Here is a 19,879-nt window from a genome sequence, read left to right on the forward strand (position 1 = left end):
GTGAGGGCTACTTTGTTGAACTTTTGTAGAGGGCCCATTTTGCCACATCCAACTCTGAGATCCATATATCAATTTTTTCCAATTATGACTTTCTATTTCATGGCGAAACAGAAACCAGCAATGCTGTTTCATGTAAAGTCACGGTCTCCACAAGATAACTTTCACATGTAGATTTCTTCAGGCCAGAACTTCTATCAAGCATATGAAGTTTGGGGCATATTTGAGATTGTACAGTTGAGTTACAGCAGTTTTAACAAGTTTAACAACTTTTTATTGTTAAGGTCTTCAGATTGCACTAAACCTTGTACTGTTAAAGGCTAAATATAAGCACTAAATTCAAAATGGCCGACTTCCTGTTGGGTATAGGTCATCGCCCCAAGAGGCTTTTTTATAGATATAGATATAATGCATTGTCCTACCAAATATGACACATCTGGTTGAAACTTTAGGGGGCACTAGTAAGCCATTTTGCCATGCCAATACACTTCGGACGTGTGCAAAGTAGTGCACGTTTTAGAGCACTCTTGGCCCCTAAAAACAGTGCTTATCTTTTGTTAAGAATAATATGAACCCCTTCACTTTCAAAGGGTGCTCGCACTTGAAAGTTATTTTAAAAAAAATTAAAAAGGGAAATTTAATCAATGATGTCGCAAGTGTTGTAAAGCACTTTGAGCAGTCAGTTGACTGGAAAAGCATTTACGATGTTCGTAGACTTACCAGAGAAAAAGTGAAGAAAGAGATGAGGACTTATATTTATTCGGGTTATGATCTGTGTACAAAACAGGCAGAATTTCTCTTGACGGATGAAACAGAACATTGTGTCATTGTGCTTTCGTGCTTCCATAAATTAATCCTGTCATCAAAAGCAATGACTTTAATTGCTCAGCTGCTTCGTGCCTTGTAATGTGCTGCACAACCCTTACAGTACGTGATCACAGTAAGTCAGCCAGAATCAATGCATCAATAAAAGAATGTTGTTCTTCTGCAGGATTGCCACCGCGGTCACCACAGAGTTCAGAGAGACGTTACCTCCCCTGACACTGTCATGCTCTCACTTGGACCTCTGGTTGTCATGCCGAGTGGATACACAGTATGAACATTCCCTCTTATCTTTACATCACCTCTACATTCTTTCAGATCATATATAGATTATAACCTGTTTGTTCTCTTGCAGACAAAACGATGAAACCTTCTTGATGACCCTACTTGACATTTTCTGATTGCAACAACTCTGGAGAGATCAATGTATACCCCATCATAGTATATTCATGACAGGACAGTCGCTTAATCATGTCAATTTGAATCTTTAATTATATTGTCAATATTTAGAAAAGAACATGGTTTATGTAGTCGTATTTCCAGATCCCACAGAAAGCCCTACCCATAGCTTGTCTTCTCTGCAGAGACACAGCATAGATAGAAAGAACTAAGTAAAATACCAATCTTTTATTTCTGGGCTGTGATTAACTAAAGCGCCATGGAGAATGTTAAGCCTCGGATCTGGGCGTACAATGTATTTCAATAAAAACAACTTGAGAAGCTTATGTGCCTGAAACACTGCTTCATGCATCAATTAATTTCACTCTTTGTAACGACTGCATTGTTGAGAGTGACCTTTTAAATGAATGATGTAACACTCATTGTTTTTAAAATGGAAAGTAAAAGTAAGATGAAGAATAAATTGTGTCCTAATTAAAAGACTGTGAGTCATGATGAGTCTCATAAATCTTTATTTAGGTGTGTGTTCTTAAGATGTAACTATGATTTTTCTCTTGAAGTTTTAAGGTTTTGTCCAGATAATAATTGCTGGCATTGCAACAGACGAAAAAAAAAAAATCTTGCTGTCTATAAGCTCAGTTTGCAATGCCAGCTAGATAGGGATCTCTGGCATATTGTCGCACGACTGCACCATTCCTTTATCACTCATCATCTTCATGGAATTTTTGGTTTCCAGTAAGCCACACAATTATCTTTACAATCATGGCACACACCTCCTTCAAGTATTTTTCAAGATTTATGAGCAGCACAGGTGTTTATGCTACTTTTCACTACGTGAGAGATGTCTGGATATGTGAGTACATATTCAGAATCACCATTTCAAGAAATGATTTTAGTGGCACCTGTATTCAATTCAGCTTATTTTATTAAGAAATTAGCATTTGACTCAAATCTTTCAACAATCACATATAAACTTGACTTACAGTCTTGAAGTCAAATTTTTTGTGAATGTACACTGAGCATGCTTTCAGTTATTGAGGGGTACACTCTACAAAATCTGTAGATCTACTGAGTTTGAATTTACCTAATTTAATGTGTATTTTAGTTTGCCTCACTTTATGAATTGTGTTATATGAATAAACTTGCTTTAACCTTGAGTTGTTATGAAAGTGAATAAATTCACTAAATTTATATTCAATTAAAGTTTAGACATATACTGTGTGATTCTCAATAGCAATGCACGTTCAGAAAGAACACTTGCATGGTGAAGTGTTTTGCAGTTACCAACGTAAGGACAAATCTGTCACTTATTTAAAATCAACCAGACAGGCAAACAATTCTTCACCTTTAAAACAGAAACAAAACAGAAACAAAGCAGCAGCCCTTGGAACAGAAAGTACTCAAACTGATCAAGAAGTTGTTAGGCCCTGATCAAAAAAGTCTGCTTTAGACAAGACAGTGCGGTGGGCCTGTGTCGCTTTTCTACAAATGTGAATACTGTTGCTGGGTGAAATGTTCATAAATACCCTTTTGGAGTGAAAACCTTGACACTTAAATAGCATTCGAACAACTGGATAATTTAACTTTATCCATGTGACTGCCGGTAACTGGTGAAGCAGGGCTGGCGATCAAATGTTATAAATGGAAACAGCGGTGTGACTCTGTGCCTTGCGTCAGAAAGTTGAACATATCATCTTTCAAAAAGCTAGAAAAAAGATCGCTGGACCATAGGAAAACAATGGTTTTGCTGGTGACATGGCCGCTTCCAAAATTACCCTTAGATTAATAAGAGTGCTCTATTACCAATTATCTGCTTCCCTCATTGCTAAATATGTTTAGTCTAAATGACTTGAACTTTGTTGTTTAAGTTAGGGCAAAATTGTATTAGTGGTTTAAAAATTAAGTTGACTGGAGCTCTCAACTAACTAGAATGGCACTCAGTAGAGTGCATACCTCTGCCAAGGCCCAACAGTACCCTTTAGTTTAATCAAGCCCAAGCCAACATCAATTAAGGATCCAGATTTTTATTTGGTTCTGTCTAAAATTGTACTCACTTTTTTTTTTTTTTAAATCAAGATCCATGCATTATTCCCTCAGAAATGAATGAAATGTGGATCTAGCAATTTTTAAAAAATAAAGTGAGAAAAAAATCCTGGATCCATCCCTTTACCCAGATCCACACCGCAAGTTAATGGAGTCTATTGTGGGCTGAGAGTTTTTGAATACATTTTTCAATGTCGGGAGAATTCCATTGACCCGCATGGCTCCGGGGTGAAGGCAGCAATCTCTGAGATGGATATCTCAAACCGTGTGACAATAAAACCTAAACTATTCTGATATCACTTGTGACAAGACCAAAACCAGTCCTTTCAGCATTTTGAAATATCCTGATAACTAGCAAACATTTGAGACTGAAAGCAGAAAGTCCGTGGCAGAGTTAATTACCTACAACAAAGAGCAGGTTATAAAATCTCAGCAGTTAACACTGAAAAGAGAAATACAGTGTTGCAAAAATCAAGCTAATATTTTGATTTTGTTATTTTAATACATTTAATAGGAGAAATATTCAACAGGTGTCTTCAAAGGTGATCTGCCCATCTGGCAGCAGAAGTTAGTTCATACTTTTCTACAATTGTGAACAATGTTCTTGTTACCTAAAATGTTAGTATATTACACCTCCTCTTTGTTCCTGCTGAATACATTCTGATCTTCATACAATGGTATGTCAGGTTCACTTGTTATGAGGAAGCAATTTAACTTTATTCATGTGACTGCCGGTAACTGGTCAGACAAGGGATCTTTGGGGCTGTGCCAGCTTTTACTGTATAAAAACCTTGTTGCAACCCTGCATCTTCACATTCACAAAAGAAGCACATATGAACAGGTAATTAATTAATTTTTATTTTTAATTCTTATTATTTTTTTAAATGCTGCGCTGCATAGTGATGGTATCTCCTAAATAGGTGGTGCTTAATTTATACTGGATTATATTCATATATTGACAATTTTCAATATCCAGTAGGCAATATGCAATCTAGCTGCACAAAGTACTGCAGCTGAAGTTATTTACATTTAATAAAGCAATTCATTTCACAGACAGCATAAAACTTTATGTGACAGTCAACACTTTATTTTGTATTGTTATTTCAGACACATAGGTGAGGCTCACAGTCCTGTTTGCTCAGTCAGCCAGATAAAAGTGATGTGTTGTATACTGTAATAACATATTAAGTAATTATGATCAAAGATTAGGCAGAGCAAATGAAACAAGTGATTTGTTTTTCGTGCAGATCTGGATTCAGGTGCAGGGCCAGGGTTTCTTAACATTGCAAGATATTGCTTCAAAAAAACAAAACTAATTTGTGCCATTTTCTCAGAAATGATTGCACTTCCCTGGTTAATAATTGTTGCACATGTATGCCAACTCTGTCTACTGTGCATATCTGGATCAACATGCATTCAAGTCTCGAAACATCTTTTAAAACCAAACAACCAACTTATAGGATCATGCATCCTTAGTGAGGTAATGCTTTCTAGTTTGTTTGGGTGTTTTTGGTGTTACCTCCACCAAGGAGGTTATGTTTTTTCACCCATTTCTGTTTGTTGGTTGGTTGGTTTGTCAGCAGCATTACACAAAACTACTCAAAAGATTCCCCATAAACTTAAATGGAGGATGGGTTTCCGCCAAGAATAGACCCCATTTACTTTTGGTACAGATCTGGGACATATTCAGGAATTTCTTCTCACTGTAAGATAGGGTGTTTTTCCACAGTTTTGGTAATTTCTCAGGAAATTAAATATGGCTCTTGATAGAAAAAAATCAGGCTTGTTTAAGTGGCTGGTATCCATGAGTGAGTACAATTTGATGCAGGTCCTAGATCTGGTGAGCTTAAATTAAAGTTAAGCAGTTATGGTTTAAAATTTAAAGTGATACAGTGCTTGATTGAATTAAAGGGGACTGTTGGGTCTTGGCAGAACTATGTGATCTACTGAGTGTCATTCTGGTTTTGTTACTGTGTTTTGTTTTGTTTTATCCAGGAACTTATTTTGTTATATTTTGTCAGCAGGTTTGAATTGTAAGCCTTTGAGAATGGCAAGTCAAATCTTGTTGCCTGTGCTGCTTTTGGGTATGATAGGTAAGTATTTAATCAATTAATTAGTTTTTGACTCATTTTCATAAATTCATGAACTGACTTTTGTTTATTTTTGTTAGCAGTGTCAGAATTTTGTCCAACTATATTTTCGTGTTTGTTTTCATAGGTATGGTGACTTCTCAGAGTCCAGGTAAGTTGGCGGATAGATAACTTCTGTTTGTTTTCATTGTTTTATACTCTGAACAGGCCATACAGTCATTTCACAATCAGTAAATCAAAGCGGTTATTACGAGTTACGGCCAATACCACTGTCGTATGCTTGTTTGTTTGACTGGAGAAATTAGTGGCTTTGAACAGAAGATAGCTTGTTAGCTGCAACTTATGTCAAATCAAATTTCATTTAATTTTTTTTAAAATTTTGAATCATATAAATAGTACATAGGGATTTTGCACGCATTAAGCAGATGTTAACAAATAACCAAGTGACTATAATCGGAGAGCACTCAACTCTGGTACATGAATTCTGTGGTCCACTCTGTACTTGTTGCACCTGTAACTATACCCAACGGTCATGTCAGTGTGTACTGACACTCAACCAAAACAAGATCTTCAGCTACATTGCTGACATTCCTACTGCGCCTTTTCTGGTTGGACAATATGCTGGAGTAAAATAGTCCCCAAACACAAATAATGTAAATACTTAAGTAATGTACTTTCGTATATAGGGTCAAAAATTGATATTAATGGATATTTGTGGTGATCTATAAATATTAAATGTTTAAAACAACAACTGTACAACAATTGAATTCAAATGAGGCCAATATGGACTGCCATTCTATAATTGAATAATGCATCTATTGTTCTTTCTAGGACACCTCTACCCAATATCTGGAACAGCAAGCTCAAGATCAGACGATGGAAGTTCTCCTCGAATTCCCCTGCAACGATCGTTTGTTTATTTTGGACAGTCGTATAATCAAATTTACGTATGTAAAAATAATTTATATTAATATTTTAAAAATGAAGGTCCTCAGTCATCCAGGTCATGCTAATTCTAAGTGCTTTATCGTACGCAAACAGTTGCCTACAATATAGCACTTATAAATACTGATATAATATGGCTATAAAAAAAAACTGTAGCAATAAATATGTTGATATTTGCTAACATACAATTGTCAATGTCTTTCACCGATGCCTACTAATTCTTAGTAAGATTTGTTTTATTTATTTCCAGGTGAACCACAATGGACACCTGACCTTTGACAGGCCATGGAGTAGTTACAGACCTCAAAGATTTCCATTGTATGGATCCAGAAATGTCATCGCTCCACTCTGGACAGATTTAGACAATAGAAGAAATGGTCAGGTCTTCTACAACCAATACACCAGCAGCAGTGTTCTCCAACAAGCTACACGAGACATTAATGGGTACTTCCCAGGGTTGAACTTCAATGCCAACTGGGTCTTTGTTGCAACATGGTATGAAGTGGCGTACTATCCAACCTCTGGGACAGTAAGTCATTTTGTTCTAAATGTGAAAATACATATGATTATGTATTTGACCTATTTCTATATTCACATTATCTATATTTATTTAACAAACACAAGTTGATTTTTTTCAGCAAACGACGGTCCAAGCAGTCTTGATCTCTGGTGGCCATTACTCGTTTGTGCTGATGAACTATGGGACAATAGCCTTAACAACTCTCCACCAAGTGCAGGTCAGAGCCATTAAAATTACATTCAATGGACCACATACCATGTTTTAAAGTTGACATGCCTTACTTGAATCTGAATGCAGTAATGGCTCTGTAAAAATACAAAAGCATAAAATTAATTTTATATATGTGACATGTATCTCCAGGCTGGATATGACACAGTCAACTCTGTTCACCATTTCTCAATCCCTGGATCGTTCTCAAGCACTGCTACAGGCGGTAACTCAAGATTCCGCCTAAACAGCAATGTCAATGTACCTGGTCGCTGGGCTTTCCGAATAGACCGTGGACAAAGAGGATGCATCTTTAATGGTAAGGCCAGAAACAGATAGCGGTCACCATAGGTACTTTCTTACAGGAATTTACATATGTGACCACCACTCCATACTGCTAACAGCTGACAATATTAGCACTAACCAGCTGTAATGTAAGGGATAATGCCCGATATATACATATACATATATATATATGTATATACACATATATACACACACACACACACACACACATATATATATACATATATATATATATATATATATATACATATACATATATATATATATATACATATATATATATATATAAAAATGTTGTATTGGTATATATGGTAAATGGTTTGGGAATCGTGGTGTCCTACAAGGTTAAGACTGACCATCACCATGCAGCATCCTAGGTTCAAGGCAGCTAGGGACCTTTTCGTGCATTTCATTGCCCTCTCTATCCCCTCATTTCTTGCCCCAACTGTTTAGTATAATGATAAACAAAGTTCCCCAAAACATGATTCAATGGTATTAGAATTTGAAGTCAATGCCGTCCGAGTAATTTTTATTTTTGTTTTCTTCAAAGGTCGACACTTGCAGCTGGGTGATTCATTCTGGAGTGACAGAAACTGTGTGCAAAAGTGCACCTGCACCTCAGCAGGCCTGCTGTGTAACAACCAACCCTGCTCCTTTTCCCAAATCTGCCGGCCAAGTGCCTTTCAGTACTCCTGCCAGACGGTGCAGAGACGCACCTGCACCATAAGTGGTGATCCACATTACTATACCTTCGATGGCACAGTGTTTCACTTCCAGGGCACCTGCACTTACGTTCTCTCTGAGCAATGTGGTCTAGGGCTGCCGTACTATAGAGTAGAAGGCAAGAACGAGCACCGGGGCAGCACTCATGTTTCTTGGACACGACTGGTCAAAGTGTATGTCTATAATGAAACCATTGAGCTTGTCAAGGGACGTCGTGGTGTAGCTAAGGTCAGCACTAAGGAGTGAGCCTCCAGTTACTAAATCATTTTTATTTAGCTAATATTTTTTCAACACTGTCTTTGCTTGCTGGTGTGCTTACAGGTTAACGGCAACTTTGCAGCCACTCCAATCTCCCTAAGCAACGGCACCATCCAGGTGTATGAGTCAGGTTTTTCTGTGATCGTCAGCACTGTCTTTGGCTTGGAAGTATCCTATGACACAAATCACTATGTCAGGATCAGTGTGCCCAACACCTACCAGAATGCAACATGTGGCCTCTGTGGAAACTTCAATGGTATTCGTCAGGATGACTTCCGAACCCGTCAAGGCGAGGTTGTGAGCTCTGATGTGGTTTTTGCCAACAGTTGGCAAGCGACAGGGGACAATGAGCCTGGTTGTGGGGTCAGATGCGGAGGTCTGGGCTGTGCTGCCTGCACTGCAGCTCAGACAGCTTTATACAGCAATACTGACCATTGTGGTATCCTCCAGAGCACTTCTGGACCTTTTGCTGCTTGCCATCAACAACTTCCCCCAGAGGCTTTTGTAGAGAATTGTGTGTTTGATCTGTGTGTAGCAAGAGGGTACCAGCCCATCCTGTGTCAAGCACTAAATGCTTATGCAAGTCAGTGTCAACAGAATGGTGTACAGCTGCCAAGCTGGAGGAGACGAGGCTTCTGTGGTATGTCTGTCAGTTAATCAACATAATTTCAAAATATCTTTTGGGTAAAATAAAATGTCCTTGATGTCAAGATTGTTATTTTTTCCTCTAGAAATCCCCTGTCCAACCAACAGCCACTTTGAGCCCCAAGGCACAGGATGTCCAGCTACCTGTGTCAACCCCAATTCTACCCAGAACTGCCCTCTCCCTGGCCAGGAGAGCTGCATCTGCAATGCCGGCTACATCCTTAGTGCTGGGGTCTGTGTCCCTCATTCAGAGTGTGGCTGCAACTTCGAGGGTCGCTACTACCGCTCTGGAGACACTGTAATACTAGACGAAGACTGTGGAAGACGCTGTAGCTGCAGTCATGGTTCCATGACCTGTCGCTCCCATGGTTGTGGCCCGCTTGAATCATGCAATGTGGAGGAAGGAGAAAGAGGTTGCAGACCTAACAGCTATGCAACATGCTGGATCAGAGGCCCAGGGTCATATCACACATTTGATGGACTGGCATACCAGTATCCTGGGGCATGTCGATTGACCCTTGCCAAAGTGATGGGATTGTCTAGTCACCCACACTTTATGGTCTCCACAGAAAAAGTGCCCAGAGGTCAGCAGGGTTTCGCCCGGTTGCTAAAGTTTGAGGCCGAGGGAACACACGTGTCCATTGAGATGACAGGCAGCAGCATTGTTCAGGTAAATGATGTTACAAAAACAGTGCGGACACAAGCAACAAATTATAATTATTTCTATCATGTATGTTGCAGTCTTGTTTTGAATAACAACAAAAAACCCTGTCTCAAAGAAAGATTAAAAAAATTTTGCAATGAAAAATTAAAAAGTCACCTTGTAAATCTGACACTACCTGTTTAAATGACCCTTTAGGTTGACGGTCAGCGGATCAGACTACCGTTCAGCTCAGCGTCCAATCGAATCCAAATCTACCACAGCAACATACACGGTATCATCCTTCGCACCTCCTTTGGTGTAACTGTGCAGACAGTTTGGCCTCACTTTGTGCGTGTCACTGCACCTGGTATCTACAATGGCTCTCTAGGTGGACTCTGTGGTAATTACAATGGTCACCCACATGACGATTTCCGCACACCCAATGGCATCCTGGTCAATAGCTCTCAGGTGTTTGGGGACAGTTGGCGAGATGGCTCCCTGGCAGCACACTGTGTGGAAAGTGTAAATAATAATTCTACCATGAATTACAATTCTAGTGAGTACTGTGGCATTCTTGGCTCTCCGCATGGGCCATTTGTCCCGTGTTGGGCCACTGTGGACCCACAGCAGCATGTGGATACATGTGTGGAGATCATTAGGACCTCAAGAGATCCAGCATCAGCACTATGTGAGGTCCTGCGAGATTATGCACTGATGTGTCAACAGAGGGGCGTTTCCCTAGGACAGTGGAGGAATGCAACTGACTGTGGTAAGCACTTTGCCCCTTTGGTACAGGTGGCTTTGACATAAATAAATCCAATGATTTTGCTCAATAGATTTCTTTCTTCTCTCTTTTTCTTTCTTTCTCTAGAGCAAACCTGCCCAGTAAACAGCCACTATCAACTCTGTGGAACCACCTGTCCTTCTGCCTGCCCCAGCCTCTCCTTCCCTTTCACTTGTGACACTGTGTGCCAGGAAGGTTGCCAGTGTGATGATGGCTTCGTACTCAATGGCAACCAGTGTGTGCCACCAACAGCCTGCGGATGCTATCACCAAGGACGCTATCAGCAAGGTGGTGAACAGTTCTGGGATGGTGAAGAGTGTCAGAGCCTGTGTAACTGTGATGGTACCACTGGGGTAGTCCACTGCATCCCCAACTCCTGTGGTCCTCAGGAGTCCTGCCGTGTGGTGGAGGGTGAGTATGGCTGCCATCCCAACCGCCATGGCACCTGCTCTGCCTCTGGAGACCCCCACTATCTCACCTTTGATGGCAAGGCCTATGACTTCCAGGGAACCTGCCGCTACGTTCTGGCGACACTTTGTAACACCACTGATGGTCTCCACCAATTTTCAGTGGAGGCAAAGAACGAGCCTTGGAATGGGTTGCCAGTTTCAATCACAGCTGAAGTTTTTGTGAATGTGTGGGGCTATCGAGTTCAAATGTCAAGGGGCAGCAGTGGCATGGTAGAGGTGAGTTAAACCATTTTTGAACTTTTAGTGATACTCCTCATCTTAAGAAATATATAATTTTGCAAAGCCCATAGATTGAAGAATAAAAAAACCCAAACTTGTTTACTAGAGGGTCTAAGAACACATACATTTATTTTTAAAGAGTGAAATGTCCTATGGTGCATGATCTAAATCTAAAAATTTAAAGGATCCTTCTTAAAAATCTGTCTTCATAATATCAACTAATATATGGTGATATAATTTGTCATGCTCTTAAATATCGATATCGGTCAGATTTGAATACTGATGAAATGTTTTTTTCCCCCAATTTTATAGGTAAATGGAATCACTCAAAATTTACCAGTCCTCTTGAATGGAGGTCGTGTGTCTGTCTTTGCAAGTGGATCTCGCACATTTGTCAGTACTGATTTTGGCCTGAGTGTCACCTACGATGGATCGACGACAGTGTCCATCTCTGTGCCTTCAAATTACAGGTTTATTAACTTAAATTGTAGCTTGTCAGTCATACATAAGCCACTTCCAGTTGCACCAACCTGTATGAAATGTAAATAAAGTCTGATTGACTAACAGATTAAATTTATAATCTAATTGATAACACTGAATTCTCTTCTAATTATTATCATCAAAAGTGGTCAGACTTGTGGACTTTGTGGAAACTTCAATGGAAATCGGAGTGATGAGTTCCAGACCCCATCTGGAATGACGGTCTCGTCTCCAGATGAGTTTGGGACAGCTTGGAAGGTGGCAGGAAACTACACCTGCAGTGATGGGTGTGGTTCCTCCTGTCCACAATGTACCAATGAGCTTCCTGCTAGAAGGGAGTGTGAGGTGATTCAAGCAGCTGATAGCCCCTTCAGCTTCTGCCATGATCAGGTGGACCCAGCGCCATATTTCAATGACTGTGTGTTTGATGTTTGTGTGTCTGGAAATCGCGGCCTAGATCTTCTGTGTAGGGCCATTCAGGCATATGTCAGTGCCTGTCAATCTGCTAATGTTCGAATCTACCCTTGGAGGCAGAACAGCCCCTGCAGTAAGTCAACCACTCAATTTGTTGTTTATCTATCATACAAACAGCCTAAGAAACTATCAAATAGGTGTTTTGAATCTCAAAACTTAAGTCTCTTTCATCATCATATCATATCATTTGTTTTCTCACTTATTAAGGACTCGACTGTCCAGCCAACAGCCATTATGAGCTGTGTGGTACTGACTGTGGCCACACCTGTGCCAGCAGCATTGATGCCACCTGTGAGCAGGTTTGCTCTGAGGGATGTTTCTGTGATGAAGGCTTCGTCAGGAGTGGGACAAGGTGTGTCCCAGTGGAAAGATGTGGCTGCCTATACAATGGCTTCTACTATAATGTAAGTCATATACCTGTAAATTAATTAAATAAGATTGATTTAACTATAAATATAGTATATATAGTATATATAATATAAATATACTATAAAGAGTTTATCTGATACATTTGGATTATAATTTTAGTCCTTACACATACAAAAAAAACACTTCATTTTGATCAATGTTATTATGCAGCTCTCCTATATCATCAATGTTAGAATCCTGATGTCCCCCTTAATCTGCCAGTTTTATCTCATGATCAACAATCTCATAAATTCTTTTTGGCATATGATGTCCTGGCCAAAATACATTTTGATTTACGATACTATCCTGATAATAATCAAAATATACTTAAAACCCTCTCTCTTATATCCTGCCCTATTTAGCAATGGGCAGAAAAAAAGATTACAGTAGGTTGTAAACTTTATTCATAATCAATGGTGGTAAATTATTTTTCCATTTCAACCACATCTATCATTAGGGGTAAATGAGAGTGAATTACTACACGGTCGAGCACTGCCATAAATGTGCTGACTGTTCAAGCACCACCGGACTTCCAGTATTTCCAGTGCAGACAGCTGATTAGCTCTGACCAGCCCGACGTTGCTATCAATGCCATACTGAGCTTTGGTCTGCCAGTGCCCTTGTGTCCCCATTACCAAAGAGTCACACATTACGTAGTAATAAGGCCATGCCTGCTACAGTTCTTTGCAGCCACTCTTCTGTTGCATGGTGAAGGGTGGAGAACCCTTTTTGTTTTTTTAACACATACATACCACACCATTGAGCTTTCAGTCAGTACTTGCATGCATTTTCTTTTTCTGTTTTATTCATTGTTTTATATATATTAATGATGTCTCTTATTTCTATTGTGGTAGTTTGAGTATTACCATGTACAAATGTAAATTGTTATACAGAGCCCACAAGTAATATAAATGTGTATAACCATCCAATATGGAATATATATTTGAACATGTAGGAACATGCATTTCAGAAAAAAATCTGAAAAGAAAAGAGGAGACACGTGTCTCAGGTTTTGCGTTCCAGTGGCTCGAGAGTAGAGCTAAAAGGACATTTTGACTATTGAATTTCATAAAACATTTTAGCAAAGCTACAAGTCACAAGACTTAGTGACAACTTGGCAGGAAAGAATGACAAAACTGGTTCAGAATAATGTCGCTATGTGACTGTTGTTTTACAGTAAATATACAGATAGAGGATCACATGACTGCAAACATGTGATACACATTTCATTATCCCATTCCCTTTTCCCCTTCGCAGTCGTTTTGTCTTATTTATGTCACATATGATCACTTTAATCATTTTTCATGCGTCTCTTTTTCTGACATGTTGCAGGCTGATGAGTCGTTCTGGACAGAGGGATGCTCCCAGCGATGTGAGTGCCACGCTCCCAATGACCTGCGCTGCTCTGCTGCGTCTTGCACTCCTGAACAAGAGTGCACCATCAGAAATGGCCAACTGGGCTGTTTCGATGCAATGTCTACATGCACTGTGTGGGGGGACCCACACTACATCACCTTTGATGGGGCATTAGCTCACTTCCAGGGCACATGCTCTTACATCATTACTGAGAGTGTGAGCGAAGGCACCAATGAGACACAGTTTCAGGTAGCAGCCACCAATAATCACCGTGGCAACAACCGCGTGTCTTTTGTATCAGCAGTCGATATATACCTCTCAGATCCCCCAGAGAGTGCATACATCAGGATTGGACCCAACAAAAGAGTAAAGGTAATCTATTATTTATTTTCTAGATGAACAATTTTCTACAGCTGTCTGCTGTAAAAACATGGAACAACAGCCCTCCTCATCATCTTGTTTGTCTCTCCAATCTCTCCTCCCTCCAGGTGAATGGAAGTGAGGTGTCTCTTCCCACCACTGCAGGAAGCTTAGCTCAGGTAGAAAGGCAGGGAAACTACATAGTGGTCAAAGCCACTGACTTGATAGTCCAGTTTGACGGCCAGAGTACTTTATTGGTCAGACTGGATAGAAATCATCAAAACAGAGTCACAGGGATGTGTGGAAACTTCAACAATGACCCAGCAGATGATAAAGTCTTGCCCAATGGCACATCAGCACAAAATGACAATGACTTTGGACGCAGCTGGAAGGCACCCACGAGCCAACCAGGGTGAGCTGTCATAATATTACCTATAGTCTTGTTCAGCTTGAGCAGCACGCCTTCATGACACACATTTTGCACGCCAATTATGTAAATGCCAAGGAAAAATAGTCTGCCCCAGTGTTAAACTTTTGTATTTTCCAGATGTGGATCCACAGATGATGACAGTGGTGATGGACTGAACGACTGTCCCTTTATGGACGAATACTCTGAGCTCTGTAGTGTCATCACCAACACCAGCGGTCCATTCAGTGACTGTCACCTGCACTCTGACCCCCAGCCTTTTTTCACCTCCTGCATCTACGATCTCTGCCTCTACACTCCAGCCAATGGCATGCTGTGCTCTGCCGTCTCAGCCTATGAGAGAACCTGCTCTGTTTTGGGGCTGAACATCCCAGAGTGGCGCTCAGCTTTGCAGTGTGGTATGTTTGCACTTGACTAATTGACAGCCAAGATAATGTATGTGAAAATAAATTCTTGTGGAAAAAGTATTCTCTGTGACTTATCTGTCCTTGTCTCATCCTTTCCACACCGTTTCCATAGCTGAGTCAGACCCCTGTGAACAGCTCAATTGCACAGAGTATGAGTGGTGTGGTGAGAAAGACGGTGTTTACGGCTGCTTCTGTGATGAGCACCACCATCGACCCAACAATGAGAGCTACGGTGAGGACAGATACTCTCAATAAACAGCTTCTTTTTTCCGCTGAAGTGACACCAGTTATGTACATGATGAGTTGTAGATATTGCTCAAGCACAATTTTATTGCGAGTGAAATGTACACAACACAAAATTACAGAACAATGTCATCCACTCACTTGTAACATCTCCCCTTTTAAAATTGTGTCATATATTACAAATGCTTCTGTCCGCCTTTACAAACTTAAACTTATTTTGTGGTCACACTCAATTTCTCTTTCAAAGACTCGTCCATCACTTGTGTCAGTAGTTCAGGCACCATGTCAGTGTCGCGCTGTCAGCTGTTTGAAGCTGGCTTCCACCTTGGTGCCCTTCATCTCAGGGAGGATTCCTGCAACGGGACTCTTCAGGACGGACGACTGATCTTCCACTTCAACAATGAGGACCAGCTGTGTGGGACAGCTCTCAAGGTATAGCCCATAGACTATTAACACAGATTGAATAAGACTTAAGATTTGAATGTTCCCTTTAAGAAGACTACAATCAACTTATACGATTTTGTCATATCAATTTTAAGAGCAACGGAACCCATTTTGCGTATGAGAACACCATCCAGGGTGACGTGGACCCCCATCAAGGTCTAATCAGCCGCCAGAGGAACATTCATCTGCGTTTCTGCTGTGAATACCCTCTGACCCAGGCCCTGTCTATGGCTGTGGGCATCAACCCTGTTGAGAGGTGACAATACCTTCTTCTTTGCATCTTTTATTTGGTAATTTTTTGACTTAGGTGTTGATAAACTAAATAAAAAATCCCATCAACATCTACATAATGATAGTAGGGTTTCAATATAGATATTTCACATTGCTACACCTGCACCTCAGGTCTTTCTTGAGTACTTTTCGATGGCATTGGTGCACCGTGATGACGCCGGTAATGACAATGACAAAGATTGAAAACAGGTGTCCTTGTTGTCCTTAATTGCTCACCAACTGCAGACTGCAACTTCACCAGTAAACATACCATTTAAAACCGAAGTCACTACTGTTCTGTAGGTAAAATGTGAGCATGTCAAAAATTCTTAGTGAGACTCTGGCCAGCACATTTTATGTAAATTCTAGTCACTGCACAACTGGTAAATCTTAATCCATGACTATTTCTTGAGCTTGTAAATTATGAAAAACCTGCCTTTGAATCATTCCTAATCAAGTGTATTCACATTATTTGTGGTTTTTCTTAGCATTGTGAGGAAGAAGCTTCCTTCTGGCCACGGACGGTATCACATGAGAATGATCCCCTATCAGGACGCCGGCTTCCGCTTCCCGCTGACCAGTAACGGGAACATAGACATGGAAATTGACCAGATGTTGTATGTGGAGGTGCGGACAGAAGGAGTCGATGCACAGCAGATCTCCACCGTTGTGGACTCTTGTTGGGCCACGCCGGTCAATATTGCAGGCTACCCTGCCCGCTGGGATCTCATTACTGCAGAGTAAATTAGCTATTGTACCTTCACCTTTTCATTGCATGCCGATATCTTGGCCTTGATTGCCTGAAAGCAAATCATTGTCCACCTGATAACGTCATAATTTCTACAACTTTCCCTGTATTCCAGGTGTCCTAATCCTGCAGATGGTACAGTAGAGCTGATACAGAACGGCATCTCCACTGTGGCCCGATTCTCTTTCAGAATGTTCACCTTCACCAACTTCTCAACCATCTACCTGCACTGCCAGGTCCACCTGTGTCTTTTGAGAAACAACAACTGCTCTGCTGTAAGTTGGACGGTGTTTGTGTGTGTGTTTTTAGCAAGACTATATAGATAGATTATCAACAGATGCATGGACAGACGCCTCTAATGTTGTTTTTCTACAGCACTGTTACCCAGGTCACTACAGGCGAGTTATGAGGGATGTATCTTCCTTCCACGCCACTACGGACATCTCACTGGGACCACTAGTCCTAAAGCAACGTAACACAGGTAAAGCTCTGTTAAGTTTCATAACTTTGGTACTTTTGCAGATTAAAAAGAGCTAGAGCAATACATTTTATGTAATCGGGGTGGATCTATCAGGGTGGCATGAGGTAGCAGCTTTTGGGCAATCTAATTCAAAAATACAGTATATACTCTGTAAATGAAAAATTGTGGCTGGTTTGGAGAAGAACAAAAGTACAAGACAATGCAGCAAGAAATTATGCTCCCAGCAGACTCCTACGTCTCCGCCAACAGGAGCTGTGACTTTGTGTGTACTCAGAACTTCATCGGTCAAAGATGTGGGATAGACAGAAGGTCAAAAACAGATTTTATCCCCGTAAAATAACAAAAACAAACATCCTTGCCAGTGTAGTTCCAGGGGCTGTGAGAGGACATAGACTTGGTAACAGACCGTTATCCCCTAGTTGCTGTTAGCCGTCCCTGGAGCAAGCAGCAACTACGTTTTCTCCTGGCCCCGACAGCCTTCTGTGCAGCCTCAGCCTATTTTTTCAAGCTGAATGTGTGTATAGGATTGCAAACTTCACCGAGTAGAAATACAGATCGGCCGCAGATGGGTAGTGGCGGGCTTGTGTTCGATTGTGTCAGGGTCATAATAAACCATTAAATATTCACCACTTAAGGGTGTCTCTGGATAGCCTGCAGCTACAAACAACTCCGATTCTGCTCATTCTGCAGACAAACATGTCCAAATTTCAGATCAGCCCTACAACATACAAAAGCACACAGCTTAAAAATGCCTAAAATCACTCGCTCCAAGCACCAAACAAAAAGCCACATTAGTGACAGTTCATTCAAAGCTTAGTGCCTGAGAGGTCACATTTTCACATGTTGAAATTAAAGCTCAGAGAAAAGAACATTTGTTGTTTAAGATAAGATAAATAAAAATAAATTTAGAAGATAAACACTGGATATCTTGAATTGTTGGCAACACTAAATATGTGGCTTTACAGTGCCAGTAACACAACTGATGAATAACTTCTTTATATGTAGGTCTCTACCTAAGAGCCCATTTAAACCCATAAGAAAGCATATCTTGTCATAGTTACTGACCACTTTGAATCTTATTTCAGAAACCCACTGGACAAACAGGAAGGGCATGGAGAAAAACAGTAAGTGAAAAACAACACACTCAAACGTTCAACAACATTGAGTGTCTGGTTGTAAACCATTATTATAACTTTAAGCTAGGTGCTAGACGCATATTCAATATTTACAAAACTGTTCTGGTCATATTTTAACCAAGTGAAGGACTTTTGATCAGTGAAAAAAAAAATGTCAGGAGATTTGAAGTAAAACTATTAGATATTTCTTACAGATATTTCTATTCATTGTTTTACTCGTGTCACATAATGTGATGTTTTTGAGCAAAAGTATCTATAAGGGCTTTTGCAAGCAAATATTGATATATGTGATTTATAAAAAACATGTATACAGTACGTATGACACTAATGCACTCACAACTTGGTTGTTCTCTTGCAGTTCCAGGTATGAGAGTGAGTGGTGCTTCCGGCCTGTTGACCTCCATGATGACCCTGCTGTTCAGTTTACTGACTGCCCAAGCTTTGACCTAGAGCAAAGAAAGGCACAAAAAAGAATATTTGGAAATACATTGTGACTAGTTCTTGATTTTGGTTTCCTGTGAGAGGTCTTGACTTGTGTTGTGGTAGTTTCTCCTTTAAACATTAGAGGGCAGCATTGGCTCAAAAATATATTTGGCTATGTTTTCACTAAACTTGCTGCACAAATGCTTATTTTGGATTTAATAATGTTTATGATTTGTATCCTCTGGGCTTTTTCAATGGTTTTTAGTAGCATTAAATCAATATCATTACTGATAATCTATAATAATGAAGATGAAAATGATAAATGAAGTAATTCACGTGTGAAATATGAATCCTCAGCAAACCACTCAGCATGTCTATTTGAAATGGATTGTCCTTGTCCAGTGTCTTCCTGTGTTTTGTATTAGGGACTGTGTTAAAAATAGTTGTGGTGACTGTATTCATTAAATCTCAATCACTCATATAAGAAGTGATCCTGTATCAATATTTGTATGCATGGAGTATGGCTTTCATAATATGCCTTTTGTACAGCTTCCCATTCCTGCCTGGTGCTCGCATATTAAAGCAGATAAGGATGAACATTTTCCTATTTTACATACTGTAGTAGAGCTGCAACTACACGATAAGCAACACGATAAGAACATTACCACCACATCCATCAGGTGAAAGTATCACATGTTACTGTTGATGCAAAGCAGAGCCAGAAGTAATCCTTAGTGTTAGACTATACAAAACTGAACTACAGTCAGAGAAGTCTCTGTGCTGTGTCTTAGTGCTGTGAATCAATGAAAAAAAAAAAATAGGGCTGATCCTTATCATCCTATAATCCAAGGTTAGCAGAATACCATACTATCATTGTTCTCTGTGATCTGCGATTCTTTTATTTTTTTATTTTTTATGGGCTAACATTAAGAATATTGCTTACAGGTACAGTAAAATGTTTCTTTGACTCTTTTCAGGAAGTGGTCTCCAAACAATAAACAATAAAACCTCTGTTATTAAGTCTAGTTGGTTTGCTTCTCCTCCGGCATGATAAAGAATTGTTTGTAACTGGGAATCCAGGTCAAATCAAGGTAATCTTTACTGCCCCATAACTGCCCACATTGATATCAAACATCTTACAAAAGACTACC

General features: G+C 40.1%; 1 protein-coding gene across 1 annotated transcript; it reads left to right on the top strand.

Annotated features, from left to right (window-relative positions):
* Positions 1–5,308: 5,308 nt before the first annotated feature.
* Positions 5,309–18,878, top strand: LOC141015504 (alpha-tectorin-like). The gene is made up of 25 exons (XM_073489598.1): positions 5,309–5,354; positions 5,479–5,502; positions 6,183–6,298; positions 6,547–6,825; positions 6,935–7,033; positions 7,177–7,342; positions 7,880–8,280; positions 8,374–8,950; positions 9,042–9,625; positions 9,815–10,367; positions 10,470–11,068; positions 11,384–11,541; positions 11,698–12,098; positions 12,233–12,429; positions 13,766–14,161; positions 14,278–14,561; positions 14,697–14,974; positions 15,096–15,215; positions 15,474–15,658; positions 15,766–15,926; positions 16,429–16,680; positions 16,804–16,963; positions 17,064–17,169; positions 18,255–18,293; positions 18,664–18,878. Exons 1-25 carry the CDS (start codon positions 5,309–5,311, stop codon positions 18,753–18,755), a joined length of 6,273 nt encoding a protein of 2,090 aa, XP_073345699.1. The 3' UTR covers positions 18,756–18,878.
* The last annotated feature ends 1,001 nt before the right edge of the window (positions 18,879–19,879 follow it).

Source organism: Pagrus major, chromosome 20 (genome assembly GCF_040436345.1).
Source record: "Pagrus major chromosome 20, Pma_NU_1.0".
NCBI classification, from domain to species: Eukaryota; Metazoa; Chordata; class Actinopteri; order Spariformes; family Sparidae; genus Pagrus; species Pagrus major.